Source organism: Poeciliopsis prolifica, unplaced genomic scaffold (assembly GCF_027474105.1).
Source record: "Poeciliopsis prolifica strain line A6 unplaced genomic scaffold, Auburn_PproV2 SCAFFOLD001, whole genome shotgun sequence".
Classification (NCBI taxonomy): Eukaryota; Metazoa; Chordata; class Actinopteri; order Cyprinodontiformes; family Poeciliidae; genus Poeciliopsis; species Poeciliopsis prolifica.
In genome coordinates, this window is record NW_026562376.1 from 2,507,393 (window position 1) to 2,526,081 (window position 18,689).

Here is an 18,689-nt window from a genome sequence, read left to right on the forward strand (position 1 = left end):
AGAAAACAAGCCACGCCCACAGCCCGCTAGCCACGCCCCCTTGTCTGACGAGAAAAACTCAGTTATGGTTGCCATAGTAACTCTCCCTTCCCAACCGGGCCCACTCCTTCATTGCATCAGGGATGCTGCAAAACTGCACAAACGCACACAGCAGAACCAAACCAAACACAAACGAACATATAAAAACACACGAGAGGCAAAATGTTTTCTTTGAAACACTTTCATTGTTTTCTCCACACAACTGAAAAACAAAAACAGAGTATTTCCAGAAAGAAAGAAGGAAAGGAAGAAAGAAAGGAAGAGAGAAAGAAAGGAATAGGAGATTCAAACCTATATAGAAAGAGCTTGGCATGCTGTGGCATGCTGCAGACTAAAACGGTGGGGCAGGGCATCCTCACCAGGCTGACGGCATTCAGCAGAGCCTCTGAAATTCTTCCTGGGACCCAGAATGAAATAAAAATCTATTGTTCTGCCTCTCGGGCTGCAGGCACATCCGACTCAGCTGTAGTTGGAATAAGTTGGAGGAACACCAGAAGTGAACCCACAGCCTTTAGTTTCTGCTCCAATCCCAAGTTTAAGAAATGCTGTCAGACTGTTAAAAACGATAAAAAAAGAAGAGAAAAGAAACCTTCAAAGTCCTCTCGGCCCCCCTGGACGCCGTTACTGATGGTATCAAACACGATGTGCAAGAAGAATGGAAACATATGCAGTTAAACAAAAACAGATGTCGATATTTTTGCAGTGAGGAACAGAAATGTTGCATTGGATGCACTTAAAGATTTTACAAGCAGTGAAAACAAGTAATTTGGTGCAGATGGAGATCTCTGATGGGTGCAGACAGCTGCAGGAGAATCCAACAGTCCTTCATTACACCATGGGTGTCCTAGTCCAAACAAATCAAATCAAATACCATCACTGGCCGTTTAATTACAATTGAATTACTGCTTAACCTGGGATTCAACTTTGATTGTTGTTATTGAATGCTATTTTTTTAAACAATTAATTTTTTTGAAAACATGGATCTCACCACTCTTTGTGTTTACATAGTGGAGGGTGGTGTCAGGGCGGCCATCTTGTTTGAAAAGCGTGTTTTACGGTTTATTTATGTACACTTTGGATTCAGGTCAAACAATTGAATACTCGTGCCACAGGAATTGGCACAACAATAAAGTTATAATATTAACAAAATAAAGTTTTAGCAACACAAAAATAAAGTTGAGAGAAAATGAAGTCAACATAATACCAGGATAACGTTGCAATTTTATGTTAACTGCTACACAAAAACCAACAAAAACTTAAAATGAGGGATGTTGAGCATCTTAAGTTCTACTCTGGTGTTGGTCTTATAGATAAGGAATACTTCGTCTTCGAACACTTCATCACCAAATTATCAATAGCAGTTCTTTGAAACGATTCAGGAAACGACTGAATCTATTTCAGAGAAAGAATCACAGAAAGTCTCGTCAGGCTTTAATAAATTTATCCAAGCTTTTTAAATGACTGTCTTGTAATGTTAGGATGCTCTTCTAGTAAAATAAAAATAAAAAAGCAAAAAGTTGTTAACATTTTATGAATTGCAACAAAACGATCAGAGTGGGTTATTTCCAAGTCTAGTGTTAGCTAGCTGTTTAGCTAACAACTGGATGATTCAGAAAATGCTAATACTTTGAGCATTGCTCATCCAAACGTTGCTAATGATTTTTGGTTTCAAAAATTCAACTTGAAGATTTGAGATGTACTGCGCTTGCCAACTCTGCACCTCCAAAATGCGGGAGGTAGCACAATATTGTGCTACATCAGGCACAATATTTCTTACTGAATAATAATAATCATTAATTTCTTTATGTTTTCATGATAACGTAAAAGGTTCTGTCCTTGGTAAGCAGAAAGATTTTTAAAAACCGCATCTTCCACCCTTCATTGTTGGTCAAAAGCACATTACTTATCATTAAGTTTTATGTAAACAGCTGAGATTAATCGTTTTCACCTCCATGTCCAATTGAAAACTCCTGATGGCAAACTGCAAAAAGCTTTAATCTCTGACAGGCTGAACCCACAGATTCTTTTGTTCCCATTACGTTTTGCAGTTGCAGAGTCTCCTGTTCTTTGTAGATTTATAAAACATATTCTTTCAAATTAGCTGTCACTTCTGACCACAAGAATCGTTTGCAGTTAAAGCACATTTGCGCAGCGCTTTCTACTTCGACATTACATTTTTGTCTAGGTCTGGGTAAGTAAGGAGAGGAGCGCCATCTAGTGTTTGGAAATACGAATTGGCGGCTGTAGTTAAAATCAGAGCAACACTTGTGTATTGTGCTCTTACTTAGTAATATTGATAATTGCTTAAAAATATTCGTAACAAAACTGCACAATAAATGTAATTTACTCATTTATATTTATTGACTAACTGAAGAAAATTACCTTTAGAAATATTTTTGCTATGCTATTCTTTCTATTGTTACTTGAGTAATTTTATCATGAAGTATCGCTGCTCTTACATGAGTACAATTTCTGGATTTTCTACCCACTGAATTAAAATCAAACATATTTTAGCCAAAAATTCACCAGACACACACCTGCAATTTTAGTAAAAATTTCAGAAGTTTTTTTCATTGAAAGAAACTAATTTGGAAATATGAATGCATTATTGTCATTCACTGTCCTTAAATTACCAAAATTTCCACTTAACTTTACATTTTGGTCCATCAACATTAAACGATTGATCATTTGATCAGTTGCTCATACTTGAGTAGACCTTTCCTCTTGAGTAATTTCTTGGATGAATACTTTTTACTTTTACTGGAGTAAAAACGTATAAATAGGTAGTGGTACTCTGCCAACCTCTGGATGCAATTGGAGAACTCGCACATGCACACACACACCTGCACACACACACCTGCACACACACACCTGCACAAGTGCATGAAACGCGAGGTGAAATGAGAACTCGCCGCCCGGGTTGGTTTCACCGCCTGTACCATCAGTAACAGCCGCTGGGGAGGTGGAGGAAGTAAAAGGCAGGGGTTTCAGAGAGAAGAGGGTGGGCTGCAAAAATAAACAATACAACCATCAACGTATTGCACATGGGAAGAAAAAAAACTCAATAAATAAATCTGAAGTTACAAATCTGTCGAAAACTATGATTTGACAATGAAAAAGTCCGTCAGTCCTGTCTGCGTGTTCAAGTCAACCCATTTGGGTCACACAAGTCCAGGTTCCTCCCTGGACCAACCTGCTGTCCTATTCTTTGGCCTCAGCTCTTCCTCCTCCCGGACCGGACCGGACCGGACCGGACCGGACCCGGCTGGCCTCGGTTCCCCCTCTCCGGTCCTCGGTCCGGGTCTTCCGTCGGCCGGGACGCACGGAGGGGCAGCAGATTTGCTGTAATACTGGTGGTTTTCATCGTGTTTCTGGCATAGGTAAGTTGCCTCTGAAAGCATCGCCGCCTTTAAATAAAAAAGTGGATAAACAAAATAGCCACTCCGATGTTGAGCAGAATCACCATGGCAACCAGGATGGAGCTGTAGGCCTGCGTGGGAGAAAAGAGAGAAAGGAGAAAGTGTCAGTATTAAGGACGTGCACAGGCGAAGCTCGCACACTTAAAGGCTGCAGATCTGTCGGTCAGCGCCAACAAGAACGATTCATTTATTTTGGGATTTTGGTTTTTTATTTGGTCCTTTGCTCACAACTGTGAGGATGTTCAGGATTTTTATTGGGAATTTTGTCAAAAGATGCACAAATGTGAACATTTATGAAGTTACACACTTAAAAACACATCGCAGTAATTTGGGTTACTTTGACATAAAAGAAAAATATTACTTTGAAACTAATATTTTAACTGTTATTCATTCATACATCTCACAGTTTCAAATTAAATATTTAGTTTTCAAATTAAATCAATGGTGTCCAAACATTTTGGTAGAAAAACCAAATAAACTTGAGGTCCTGCAATTTTTTTTAAAACAAACTCTTTGTGCATTTGTTTAGTTTATTGGCTGAATTATGAATTAAGGTAAACTTTTACATCGTTGTAGATTTAAAAGTTTTAAAACCTAAAAAAGGTTCAGCATGATTGCGTCATCATTAGTTTTTTTTGACATGAGACGAAAGAATTTTAAAATAATTAATTTCCAGTAAAAAGTTGATTTTTCAGGTTACACCAACTCCAACTTAAATGATAATAATTATCATGGCTCCCTCTTATAAAATATAAACTGCTCTCTGCTTCTTATCTCATCTTGGGGCTTCAACATTCACCAAAGCAGGAACCAGAAACGGTGCATTTTGTGTGTTAAAATAACTATTGTCCTGTACTAACGGGGTTGTTTTGTGAAGCGGTGTCTGAGCAGATGCTTGCTGACAGCCCGGGTCGTCGAGGTGAAGGCCGGTCTTTCCAACCACCTGTCCACTTTGGGTAAATATGAACACCGGAGTCCTCCGTCCTACATATTCCTGACTGCTTTAAATACATTTAGGTCTTAAAAAGGAAAGGATTTATCTGCAGAAGACCTGTTGTTTTAATTAAAGCTGTAATAATTGGAATGATGGCTGCAGAGGGAGATGGGAAATGGGACTTGGTGCCACTTGGTTGTACATGGATCCGTCCCGTCCAGAATGGCTGCCGACGAAGTTTCTGCTGATCACCGGGGTGATAGGCTTATCGCAGATCTGTGTCAGAGATGATTACCAGTAGAGGCTGCATGCAGTTCTGATCGGGTTTTATGCTCACACTCTCTGCTCCTCGCTTACTGCTCTGCATTATTTTATGATGCGGTTTGTTGGTTAGCTTCTAATTTGTGCAAAAGCATAATCGTTCACTAAAGATTCAGTAAAGTTGTGGGCAAACATTTCTGCATTTTAGGAAATGCTAGTTTTGCTAATAAGATGCAGAGTCCTGCATCCAGAACCGATCCAGATCTAACAGAAATAGAAAAAAAATGTATAAGGCAGGACAGATGACCAGTCTGTTGCAGGACAATACAGAGACAGACAACCACACACACACACACACACACACACACACACACACACACACACACACACACACACACACACACACACACACACACACACACACACACACACACCTAAGGAGAATTTAGAGAGACCAATTAACCCAACAGTGACAGTCATGTTAGCCGGAGTACCCGGAGAGAACCCACCATGCACAGGGAGAACAAGCAAACTCGATGATTGCCATGGAGATTAAAGGACTTGTAAAACATGCGTTAAAGAATTGTGGCAACACTTCTGCTTCTGAAGATCGAACATCATCGAATATACCATGATGTAAAGCCCACTGTAGTGAAACCTGTTTAATTTAACCTGTTATTCAATGTTAAGTTAATCTACTGACGCCATCTTGTGGTTACTTTTATTACTACGGTTTGTTTACGAGAAAGGAAGAAAGCCTTTGGCCCATGTAGTCCGAAGGGGGCCCTCTTTGTTGTGTTTTTCTTTAATCTAAGTTCAGAAACGGCATCGTCTGTAAGTACTATTCTAATTTGCTTGTCATATAAATCATAATTTGGAACCCGTTGACATGTTTTATTTGACTATAGATATTTCTTTTACTCGTGTTAGCCCGACGCGTTAGCCTAACTGGCATTCATTTTCTGTACTTTTGTGTGTTAAAGTTTTACACGATTCTCATTAAATCCTGCTAAAGAACCAAATGGAGTGCTTCTTGGTGGACGGATGGGAAAGTGTTTAGCTACCTGTATAGCTGAGTTACTGTTAAAAGTCACAGTGCTTAGCGAGGCCAGGACAGTAAAAAGACGTCCCGTGCAGAAGTAGACGAAGGAAAAAGACAACTTCTGAGCCATGGACAACAAAGACAATGAAAAGAAGGCAAGTGATGTGCAATCAAATAAGGACATGGATCAAAATATAGTACCACGTCCGTTCTGTAGCCTCACGCTCATCTACGTGCTCCTCAGTCAGTTTGGCAGCAGCAAAAGCAAGAGCTAAGGCTGAAGCAGCTAAAGCTAAATTGGAGTTTCATGAAAAAGAGACACATATTCAGATTGAGAAGGCAAAACTTGTAGCATCACTGCGTGCACTCACTCTCCAAAGGGAAGTTACAGCTGCTAATGCTGAAGCAAAAGTATTTGAGGCAGTAGCCGCAGACATAGAAGAAGGAAAATACAGTGAGGCATCCGAGCACAGGTCTGTAGCCATACGAACATTGAATAGGACAGAAGACTATGTAAAAGAGCAGTCATCTTACTTCAGTCAGTACAACCACAAGGATGAGCGGCTCACTCACACCCATCTAACACTATGCCCAATGCTGTTAACATGCAACAATATACAGTACGTATGCCTGCTGCTGTAACCACTCAACAATGTGCAGCATCAGATGAATTCAAGTCTCTTCCCATTCATCAGGCAGACATGATAGGAGGACACATGGAACAATCCCCCAACTTCAACTCTTACCATGGAGGTGACACAATGCACAATGTTAATGTGAAAACTGTTTGTCCCTACCTCTAACATAAACCCAGGAAATCCCACATTTGATCTGGCAAGGTTTCTAGCACGCAACCAAGTGATAACATCTGGCTTGGTCAAATTTGATGACACTGCAGAACATTATCAAGCATGGCGAGCTTCATTCATCAATGCTATAGAACCACTAGGGCTGACACCTAGTGAAGAGTTGATCTGATGGTGAAATGGCTTGGCAAGGAGTCAAGTGAGCATGCTGCCAGAATAAGAGCAGTTAATGTTAACCATCCTATGGATGGACTAAAAGCAATATGGGCAAGACTGGACAAAATATATGGCTCACCAGAGGCAATTGAAAATGCTCTTTTCTCAAGACTTGAAGCTTTTCGCAAAATCCAATCCAGATAACCGCAAACTTCAAGAGCTAGCAGATCTTCTACAAGAGCTACAGATTGCAAAGCAAAGTGGCAAGTTGTGTGGTTTAGCCTATTTGGACACGGCTAGAGGTGTCCAGCCAATTGTAGAGAAGCTCCCCTACCCTCTACAGGAACGCTGGATGTCACAAGGTTCTAGATTTAAAAAAGAATATAACGTGTCTTTCCCACCATTCTCCTTCTTCAAAGAATTTGTGTGCTCAGAAGCTGAAGTAAGGAATGACCCAAGTTTTAAGACTCTCTCACTCACGTGTGCTCCTCAGAGAAAGGAAAAGGTGCACCAGTCAGACACCCAGTTGCTGTCAATAAAACAAATGTCACACAAGATCAAATAAGCACTCCTGTCAACCAACAGAGAAAATCCCTGTTAACCCAGAAAAACAATGCCCTATCCATAAAAAAACCGCACCCGTTGAGTAAGTGCAGAGGATTTGTTAAAATGACTTTCGATGAACGCAAAAGACTTCTCAAAGAACACATGATCTGCTATCGCTGCTGTGCTTCTACAAGTCATATGGCCAAAAACTGTCAAGCTCCAATCAAATGTTTGGAATGTGCAAGTGACAAACATGTTAGTGCCATGCATTTCAGTGGAACAAGCACTGTTCAATCCTCAAGTCAGCCCCCACCCGTGTGCAGAGGACGACGGGGAGGAAGAGACGAAACAGGAAATAAGCTCAAACTGCACTAAAGTCTGTGGCATAGGACAAAGTGGTAAATCGTGTTCCAAGATTATTCTGGTTAACGTGTATCCCTCAAGTCAACAGCAAAGGAGTATGAGGATGTATGCAGTTCTGGATGACCAGAGCAATCTCTCCCTGGCGAGAAGTGAGTTTTTTGATAAGTTTGACATACACGGCACTGAGGCTCCTTACAGCATCACAACGTGTATAGGCGCAACACAAGCCTATGGAAGAAGAGCCCATGGTTATGTCATAGAGTCTCTAGACAAAGAAACATGTCTGCAGCTTCCCACATTGATTGAATGTGACAATCTCCCTAACAACAGGAAAGAAATCCCGACACCGGAAGCGGCCTATCACCACAAGCACCTGAACAAAATAGCTTCAGAAATCCCTCCTCTCGACCCCAAGGCTGAGATTCTCCTGCTGATAGGAAGAGATCTGTTGAGAGTGCACAAAGTACGAAAACAGATAAACGGACTGAATAATGAACCATTTGCACAAAAACTGGACCTCGGCTGGGTGATAGTCGGTGATGTCTGTGTCAATGGAATGCATGGGTCTCCAACAGTGAGCAGCATGAAGACATGCATATCTGACAGTGGCAGACCTTCTACATTTTTAGAGTGTGAGAACAAAATAAAAGTAAGAGACTTGTACACAGAAACATCAGACACACTTTCAGTGTTTTCAAGAACAATTCAGGATCACCAGTTAGCTCCCTCTATTGAAGACAAATGCTTCTTGAAAATAATGGAAAAAGGCTTTCTCCAAGATGACTCAAATAGCTGGGTCGCCCCTCTCCCATTCCGGTATCCTCGTCGTAAGCTACCTAATAACAGAGAATATGCAGAGAAACGTTTTGCCTCTCTGGAACGCAATCTTCAGAAGAAGCCTGAAATGAAAAGGCACTTTTTTGAGTTTATGCAAAGATTGTTTGATAATCATCACGCTGAGCTTGCTCTGCCACTCGAAGAAGAAAAGGAAAGATGGTACTTACCCACTTTTGGAGTTTATCATCCGCAAAAACCCAATCAAATACGTGTCGTGTTTGATTCATCTGCACAGTTCGACGGCGTCTCACTGAATGATGTTTTGCTTCAGGGTCCAGACCTAAATAAGTCTACTTGGAGTTCTGATGAGATTCAGAATAGGCCCAATAGGAGTTTTAGCAGATATAGAGCAGATGTTCCACTGCTTTGTGGTTCAAGAAGAGTGCAGGGACATGCTCAGGTTTTTGTGGTACCGCGACAATCAGCCAGGTAACAAAGTGGTTGAATACCGCATGAGAGTTCACATATTTGGGAACAGTCCATCACCTGCAATCGCCATTTATGGCCTACGGAGGGCAGCAAAGGAAATGGAGCAAGTCTATGGCAGCAAAACAACAGAGTTGGTGGAGAGACATTTTTACATGGATGACGCACTGCTGTCTTTCACATCAGAAGCTGAGGCCACAAAGACAGTAGAGCAGCTTCAAGAAATGCTGTCCATTTCCAACCTGCGACTACACAAGGTAGCGTCAAACAGTGTCAATGTCATCAACCACTTCCCAGCTGAAGACAGAGCCAAGGATATAAAGACCTAGACCTGTTCACAGATGATCTTCCTGCACAGCGCAGCCTGGGGGTTATCTGGAACCTCGTGACAGATACTTTTACATTCAAGGTCCCAGAGAATCAGAAACCATTCACCAGACGTGGTGTGCTGTCTACGGTAAATAGCTTATTCGACCCATTGGGCTTTCTAGCACCCATCACAATAAGAGGAAGAATGATTCTCAGAGACATTACTACAGACAATATTGAGTGGGATGCTCCGCTGCCTCAAAGTAAATACGAAGAGTGGAGACACTGGCAAGAGTCCCTCTCAGCTTTGAAAAACCTTCATATTCCAAGAACATACGTCACATTTCCAGTGAGTCAAGCCAAGACAATTGAGCTTTGTGTTTTTTCTGACGCATCAGTACAGGCTATCTCAGCTGTCGCATATTTGAGAGTCACCCATGATGATGGTCATCATGAAGTGGGGTTCATCTTTGGCAAATCAAAACTCGCCCCCCAGCCTGAGCTAACAGTCCCAAGATTAGAGCTCTGTGCAGCTGTCCTAGCAGTAGAAGTTTGCAGAAACTATTATGCATGAGGTAGATGTAAAACTGGATGCCGTCAGGTACTTCTCAGATAGCAAGGTAGTTTTAGGCTACATTCACAATGAGAGAAGAAGATTTTGTTTTTGTCAGTAACAGAGTGCAGTGCATCAGACAAGTGTCTTAGCCTAATCAGTGGAGATTTGTGCCCACCGAACTCAATCCAGCAGATTGTGGCTCGAGATCAGTTGCGGCAGAAGAGCTTGTCAACACCCTCTGGTTAACTGGACCGAGATTCCTCACAGACATGGACTCGACAAAGATTGGTTCAGACGAACAATACTTGCTTATCAATCCACATGATGACACAGAGGTCAGAGTGAATGCCACCAATGTGGTAACAAGTCATCAACTCATAAACTATTTTCAAGTCGCTTTGAACATTTTTCCAACTGGAAATCTCTCCTGAAAGCGGTTGCCAGACTCCTTCACATTGCTCAAAGCTTCTCAAACAAAAACAGTAACAGCTGTCGAGGTTGGCATTACTGCAACAACATTTCATCTTCAGAAATGGATAAAGCAGAGCGACTGATCATTCTCACAGTGCAACAACAGTGTTTCGCACAGGAAATCTCTGCAGTCAAGAAAGACCAAAGATTACCAAAGAACAGCCCTATTCTCAGACTCAATCCATTCATCGACAACGATGGGCTCCTGAGGGTTGGAGGACGTTTGCAGCATTCTATGTTACAAAGAAATGAGTCAAATCCGGTCATAATACCCAACAAACACCACATTGCAACTCTGCTAGTGCGTCATCATCACGAGAGAGTGAAAACCCAGGGAAGGCATCTAACAGAAGGAGCTGTTCGCACCAGTGGACTGTGGTTGGTTGGAGGTAAGCGGCTCATAAGTACCATCATTCACAAGTGTGTGTTTTGCAGAAAGCTACGTGGACTGTCAGAAGAACAACTCATGTCCGACCTACCTGAAGAAAGGCTCAAAGTGGACCCACCATTCTCATATGTGGGCCTGGATGTCTTTGGCCCGTGGGAGATTGTGACAAAACGTACAAGAGGAGGCCAAGTAAACAACAAGAGGTGGGCGGTGTTGTTCACATGCATGTCTACCAGGGCCATTCACATTGAGATTGTGGAAACAATGACTGCCTCAAGTTTCATCAACGCTCTCCGGAGATTCTTTTCACTCCGTGGACCTGCCAAGCAACTCAGGTCTGACAGAGGGACCAACTTTATTGGCGCCTGTAATGAGCTGAAACTATCACCGCAGGATCCTAATAACACAATCAAAGACTATCTAACAGAACAGAGGTGCACCTGGGAATTCAACCCACCCCATGCGTCCCACATGGGTGGGACTTGGGAAAGAATGATTGGGGTTTCTCGCCGCATTCTAGATGCTCTACTCCTAGATGTGAAGCGACCTCAGCTCACCCATGAAGTCTTGGTGACCTTCATGGCAGAAGTCACAGCTATTGTTAATGCCAGACCCCTTGTGCCGATTTCCACAGACCCTGAAGCTCCACTGGTCTTAACTCCAGCTATGCTTCTTACTCAGAAAACAGGAGCTCCTCCTCCAGTTCCAGACAACCTGACAGAGAAGGACGTCTTCAAGAGCCAGTGGAAGAGAGTTCAAATACTAGCCAACAACTTTTGGACAAGATGGCGGAAAGAATATCTCTGCACCCTTCAAAGTCGTCAAAAATGGCTCGTGAAGAAAACAAATCTCAAGGAAGGAGATGTTGTCCTCTTGAAGGACTCCACTGCAAAGCGCAACGAGTGGCCCATGGGACTTGTTGAGAAGACGTACCCCAGCAAGGATGGACTTGTGAGAAAAGTGGATGTTAAAGTTGCAAGACATCAAGGTGTAAGGTCATTCAGCCGACCAATCTCAGAATTGATTCTTCTATTGACATCTAGTAATGTGGACATTTGATTTCGTGGCATCTCTTACAGACGCCAGGCGGGGAGTGTAGTGAAACCTGTTTAATTTAACCTGTTATTCAATGTTAAGTTAATCTACTGACGCCATCTTGTGGTTACTTTTATTACTACGGTTTGTTTACGAGAAAGGAAGAAAGCCGTTGGCCCATGTAGTCCGAAGGGGGCCCTCTTTGTTGTGTTTTTCTTTAATCTAAGTTCAGAAACGGCATCGTCTGTAAGTACTATTCTAATTTGCTTGTCATATAAATCATAATTTGGAACCCATTGACATGTTTTATGTGACGATAGATATTTCTTTTACTCGTGTTAGCCCGACGCGTTAGCCTAACTGGCATTCATTTTCTGTACTTTTGTGTGTTAAAGTTTTACACGATTCTCATTAAATCCTGCTAAAGAACCAAATGGAGTGCTTCTTGGTGGACGGATGGGAAAGTGTTTAGCTACCTGTATAGCTGAGTTACTGTTAAAAGTCACAGTGCTTAGCGAGGCCAGGACACCCACAAAAGCAGATTTTACATAACACTGCCTCTTTAATTCTTCAGTGATGTAATAATAATCTGAAGATCTGCATGAAACCAACTTAATTTAATTCAGAGCTAAGCTAACAGTACTAATTGCTCATTGAAACGTTGTATCTTCCCGTCACAGAGATCCATTTGACCAGTGATGTGTGAACTGCATCGCTGCGGCCCGCCCAAATAAACTGCAGAGCAGCCGAAACGCAGCAGCTGACCACGATCACAGCTCAGACCGTGTCAGCACACACCTGTTTATAGAAGATGATCCGTCACTCATGCTTTCAAGAGAGAGTTTTTGTTAAATCGCCTGGCTTTCATCAGACAGGGGATGGAAATCTGGAATTTGTTTCTATCTAACTGCATTTTCCCTCTTTGTTGGTGTCGATTTAATTGCTGCGGAGGGTGAAAAGCCTCACCAGTCTGGGGAATCGTCTTCATGTAAATATGTGCCAGTGGGACACACGATGGACTCAGAGGTGTTTACCTTCAAAGCTTTTCAAGCCACACTGAATAAAATAATAATAATAAACAAAAAAAAAAAAAACAAGCATCTGTTTGGTGTTTTGCACCAACAGCAGGACAGTCATGTTTACCCAGCGACTCACTGGAGACGGTGCAGCTCTGTTCCCATGGCGCTCGTTGTGTATTTATGATAGTATGTGTTTGTACTGGGAACCTGTTTAACACCGATCTCACTCGGCTCTCTGCTGACACACACACACACACACACACACACCAACTCAACTCCCCATCGTTTGATTGGCTGCAGCCGAAGCGATGCACACGCTGTTCCCTAGCAACAGAGTGCCGGTTAACCAATGAGACGCCTCTCTGAGAGCAACGGGCTACTTTTTCATTCCTCTGTTACTAAGGTGCATCTTGGGGTTGTTCTCTGAGCATGCATCTGTGTACTGTGTACGTCTGCCTTCCTGCAGCAGGTAGCGGCTTCTGTTCCTCAGCGTCTTCAAACTGAGGCGAGTCAGCAGAGGGATGGAGAAACTGCACTTTTTCCACTTGAATTTTCCTGTTGCTTTCATTTAGCTAATGCTAAAGCCGCATTATCAGCAGGGATTAGCGAGTCACCAGCTCGAGTTAAGACATAACCCGCCAAAATAAAAATGAATAAAATCACATTACAACAGTAATCCCTTCTGCTTGTTCAGAGAACCAAAATAATTTTTTTTCCCCCAAGGGTAAACCTTTCGCTTGTCCTGCAGGATTATCTTAATATGAGGGATAACACTGTGTTATGTCACGGTGGACGGGATGTATTCTCATGACAGCGGGTAACAAATCCTTTTAGTCAAATCAATGTGTGGCAGTGACACGACAAATTTGACAAATGCATCATACAGCTGCTGTGCGATTATTAAGCCATGCAGTTATAAATAGCGGTGCAATGTAAAGCAGCAATGATCAATGCTAGGAATGTTCTCAATCATCCTGAGCCTGAAAAGTTAAACAGGTCAGATTGTATTTATTATCTATTATCCCATTATATTTTATTTAAACTGTAGACAGAAGATTATAGGCTTTGCAAAGATGCAAATATTTATTTTTTAATTATTATGGATGTTAACATTGGTAAAATTGGGTTATTTATTTGCCAAATTAATTTGCCAAAATCAGAAGATCTCTGTTACACTGTCAGCTCCTCCCCTTCTGGCCTATATTAGTATTATACTTTTATTTAGCATTATATGTAAACATAAGTTTTAGATAAATTTCAATTTATACACAGCTACATGTGTACATTTTCCATGGTTTGTGTATGCATTAACTAATTTAATTATTAATGTTGTGCGTTTTAGCTGCGTTTAATCTTACAACTGCTAACTGCTGTTAGACAACAAAAATGTGTTTCAAAAAAATTATTTAGTCAATAAAATCTATAGAAACACAAGAAGTTGACATTAAACGTTTTGGAGGCCGACATCCAAAGGAATTAGACAACAAGAGGCAGAAATCTACAGTCACCTGAAACAAGGAAAAACTGCCAGCTTACAATAAGTCTGTGATGCTAATATTATTTCTTATTACATATTGACAGTAGGAAATGTTACACATGCTGTACTTTATTTTTTTCTGTAATGTTTGACTTTTTGCAGTGTATTTGTTTTAGACTGGTTTAATATTTAAATTGACACAAAGCTGTTGTATCCTAAAACTCATCACACTGTTTTTTATGTTCTCAAAAGACCTCTGACCTTATGACCTTGAAAAAGCACAATACCTCTTTATTATTGGTAAGAACCTTAAAACAGGTCTGCAGTCTGACCTGTTGGTGAATGAAAGACTGCAGAAACTGACTTTTTTATTTTTACTCTGAACAGAAATTCTCGTTCATATTTCAGAGCACGACCTTCTGATTAGTAAAAACTGTACTGTTAATTCAAAGGTATGTTTTTCAATAAAATCAGATAAACATCCCAAAGTGTTTGGCAGATCAGGTTTTTTCCAGAAAACTGCAGTCAATGCAACAATAGTTCAGAGTGAAAGAGGGTCTGATGGATCAATATTTTCCTGGGACACGATGTATGTATTGTACATCATACTTATAAACATTAACCCAGATTCCCCCCTCCCTTGGAGAAACCTAACATGACTAAGCCCATAAATGCATCTGTGGCGTTCAGGAAACTCCAAGGTTTTGAGTTACAATCTTGTCCATTAGCAGAATGTATCTGAAATGGATCTGAGAAGCTGGAAAGTGAGAAATCAGTATGGATTAATGTTTCTGTCAGCATTTAAAAGCAGGGATAACAGCAGACATTTTCTGACACTCTCTCCAGGGAGACCCTGAAACCATTGCTTTGGGTTGTTGCCACAAGTGACACCTCTTAACTCCACATGGCTGCCTCCTCTGGGTGTGAAGTGGGTGCGAATGTTTGGTTGTCAGTTTTGAAAAGTTACAGGTAATGGTCCAAATGGGTTTGAAACATTACCTAATCTCTGAACAACAGCAGCCAGCGGAGACCCACCACACAGATAGAGGTTATTACAGCAGCTTACAGCCACAAGGTTTGGTTTTATTTATCCTTATTTCATGGAAAAACATTTCTGTTTTAGTTATTATGAAACCTGCTCACGCAGAAAGAGAAATTTGGAGACCAGCTGTTAAATTAATCCCACAGATTATGCCAAATAAAGCAAAACCACAAATGTCAGTGAAACATTGTGCTGAGGGCAGAGGCGTGCCGTCAGCAGAGCCCAACTGAGACACGAAACACATGAGAGACAATTTTCAAAAGGCTTTTTTAAGTTGATGAAGGAAGAGTCATAAGTAACCAAAAGTGTTTGGATCGTGCAGTGTGAAAGAGAACCACAGCAGCTTAAAATGTAACAAATGTTGCAGTTTTGATCCGCAGTATGAGAACACAGTAAGAATAGTATTCCTATAATTCTCCACCAAGAGACAACTTAGACGCTAACTGTGAACAATCAGCGATTCAGTGCGTTGTTGACTGCAGAACAGTAACTAAATAACAGCTTCTAGAAACTTGAAGATATGCATATTCACTGGGTTTGAATCAGTTTGGAAGTCCAAAACAGTTTGATTGAAACTAAAGAACCAGGCAACCCTTGGTAAAAATGAAGCACAGACCAGATTCCTTTCAGTGAACTTCAGTCCAGAACTGCACAGCATTCTGGGGGATGTAGGCAGAGCTATGCCAGGTTAGCGGCATCAACCAGCTCAGTCCTTCTTTGGGTAAGAAACAGCAGCCTGTTGCTCGGTAATCAAGCAACAGAAACTGCTTAAAAATAAAAATCAACAGTGTGGATTGAAAGGAGAAAATTAGTCCAACGGCGTGAGAACAAATGATGGTTGAAACAGGAAAAGTCACATCACCAGTATTTCAGATAAAACGATCGCTAATAATCGATATCGATTGATATGCAATGCTTACATCATGATACGCTTTTCAGGCATATCGTACCATCAGAGCATGTCGGACTTACCGAGTTCCCCTTGCCGGGCGTGAGGCTGAGGTCCTGCCGGTCGGGGACGATGGGGGAGGACTTCAGCGGCGGGGACAGGGTGAGGTCTCGTCGCAGAGGCCGCGGATCCATTTTCTCCCCCTTGTGTGTCGAGTCCTTGCCCCCGTCCCTCCCTTCCCGGTTCTTGTGCCTCTGCCGCGGTGCGCCGTGGGAGCGCCCCTCTCCGTGCCCGTGCCGCTCCTCTCCGTGCCCATGGGGCTTGTGGGTAGTGGAGTCTCTGGGCTGTAAAGGCTTCATCTCCATCTCATAGTTGCTGATCTTTTCCTCGTCCTGCTCCAGCAGCCGGCCCCCCCTGCTGTGCGTCCCCCTGTGCCCAGACGTCCAAGTCGTGGACGAAGACGACTCCGTCCACCTGTCGCCCCTGGTCTGCCTGTGATTGGACGAGCCATGCTCCCGCGATTTGTGATTGGAGGAGCTGTGTTTGTGCCCGTTTGTCCGGCTTCCTCCACGGCTACTGATCCCGCCGCCTCCTTTCGACAGCACCCCCTTCTTCCTGTCCTCGCTCCAGCTGTTGGCGCGTGGATACTCCGCCTTCAGTCCTCCCTCGCCGCCTCCCTCCATCAGCACTTGAATCTCCGTGTGGCCCCTTTCTCCCCCTTTCTCACCGCCGTCCTTCCCCCGGTCTCCGTGGTCCACGGCGCTCTGCCGGTGGAATCGGGCGCTTTTGCTTCGCTGGGACGGTCGGGCAGGCGGCGGCGGCGTGTGGGGAGGTGAAGAGGAGGGTGGGCTGAGGTCGGGGGTCACGGCATCGTTGGAGGGGTCATCAGATCCAACACTTTTTGTGTAGAGATCTGGGCTTTCCGCGGTGCCAGCACTACTCGACAGGCCCTCACCCTCAACTTCACTGGAAACTTGATGTTTGGGTCGCTGAACCTCCATCCCTGCAGAGAACATGAGACGGATTCAGCAAACAGAAGGAAAGCATCAACATGTTTGTTTATGGTGACCTACTATGCTTCCTCAAACAGGTTATGGTGATACAAATGCATAGCAAGATTTTACTCTGGTCAGTTCTGCCCATTTTGAGATATTTGAAAAGCAGAAGTGGAGCATCCTGCACAGCCAGCAGGAATGTAACAAGTAGTTTCTGGACAGTGGGTCAACAACAAAGTACTTATCTTTTCCAGGTGACATTGCGCAGCGAATACAGCAGGTAAACCATCTGACCAAACAAATTGAATCACCTTTTAGGTAGGTAACTAGGTAACAGCACAGGTCCAGTTTGTCTGGAGGTTTTTGAAACGACTCGTTTTTTAGACATCAAAAACCATAAACTTATTGCCATAAAACAGCTAGTCTTTTTTTTTTTTTTTTTTTTGCCAGATCCAAATAGAAGTACAAAAAAGAGCCAAGTGTGAGTTTTGCCTAATAGGACAGGTATTTGGGCGACACAAAAACATTTTCATTCTTTTACCTTATTTATACGTACTAAAGGAAATTTGTCTCCACTTTTAAAGATTCGTCTTTTTTTTAGTTTTAGGCTTCAGGATTTTAAAAAATGGGTTAAATAAGGGATGTTGAGATCTGAGAAATCATGCAAAAAAAATTCCCGCAGTTATGTATGTAATTACAAGAAAAATACATCAAAAATAATATGGGGAGATTTTGTCTCATTCTGTTGTGGAAATTCAACACATTTATTCCAATAAAAAAATACAAAAACTGCTAAATACCACAATTTCAAATTATATTTATGTTTTAAAGCACCAGCTGGTTATTTATTATGTTTAGCCAAAAGCTAAAGCCATTGGGAAGATCCACGGAGCCGGAAGTTGATCCAAGTGAAAGAAAATATAAAGTTTAAGGAACAAAACTTAAGAATAAATTAAGAAACGGAACCCAAAAAAAAGGATAAATATGGCAACACCTTTGTAGCAAAAATGACCGTGGAGAAAATAACGTTATGACTTACGTTCTTAATTCAGTCAGTACAGTGATCATTTGAAAAGAAAACAGTGGGGCATCATCAGGAAGGTGATGTCCAAGAAGTCCAAACAAGCATGCGGCTAAATGTCAGAGCTGATGCTTGTTGGCAGAGTCGTTCTCATAAGTGAGAGCAGAAAAGATGGCGGTCATGACGGCCATGCGGTCTGTGTGCGGATGCGCCGTGCTCCGTATGGGACGGCGACCTGCGGAGCGCCACAGGTGTGACTGGCAGACGTGGAATGGCGAAGCTGGAGGGAGGCCGTCGATGACCTTTAACATCAACCCTCCCAAATGACACACATAACGTATCAACACGTGTTTGGCCTGTTTGCATGGGAAGTTTAGTTAAAAGTGAATTAATCTGGCAATGGGAATATAAGTTTTTCACCTATACTCAGGAATTATTTACTTAAAAAAAAACTCCTCTGGATCTCCTGCAGTGTGATGTCACACACTCAAGCTTCCTGGTTATGACTAGAATTGGTTTTAGCTGCTAAGTTGTCATTATAAAGGACACAAACTTCAACAAAATATAAAAGAAAAAAGGATGCAGTGCATTGCTAGTAATTGTCAACACTACAACAACTGGATAATAAGGTCAGAAAAAGGTTTTAATTAAGAACAAA

The 18,689-nt window shown here is 42.2% G+C and overlaps 1 protein-coding gene across 3 annotated transcripts in view; it reads right to left on the reverse strand.

Annotated features, from left to right (window-relative positions):
- Positions 1 to 202: 202 nt before the first annotated feature.
- Positions 203 to 18,689, reverse strand: part of jph3b (junctophilin 3b) — a 46,877-nt gene continuing 28,390 nt past the window's right edge. For 2 of the 3 annotated variants that reach the window (XM_055028090.1, XM_055028084.1), the window contains 2 exons: positions 16,099 to 17,018; positions 203 to 3,529 (listed from right to left, as the gene is read on the reverse strand). In XM_055028090.1, the coding sequence (XP_054884065.1) occupies positions 3,449 to 3,529; positions 16,099 to 17,018 (1,001 nt within the window). In that variant the 3' untranslated portion in view covers positions 203 to 3,448. The remainder of the gene's footprint in view (positions 3,530 to 16,098; positions 17,019 to 18,689) is intronic. The other variant, XR_008605847.1, reaches the window with a different exon arrangement.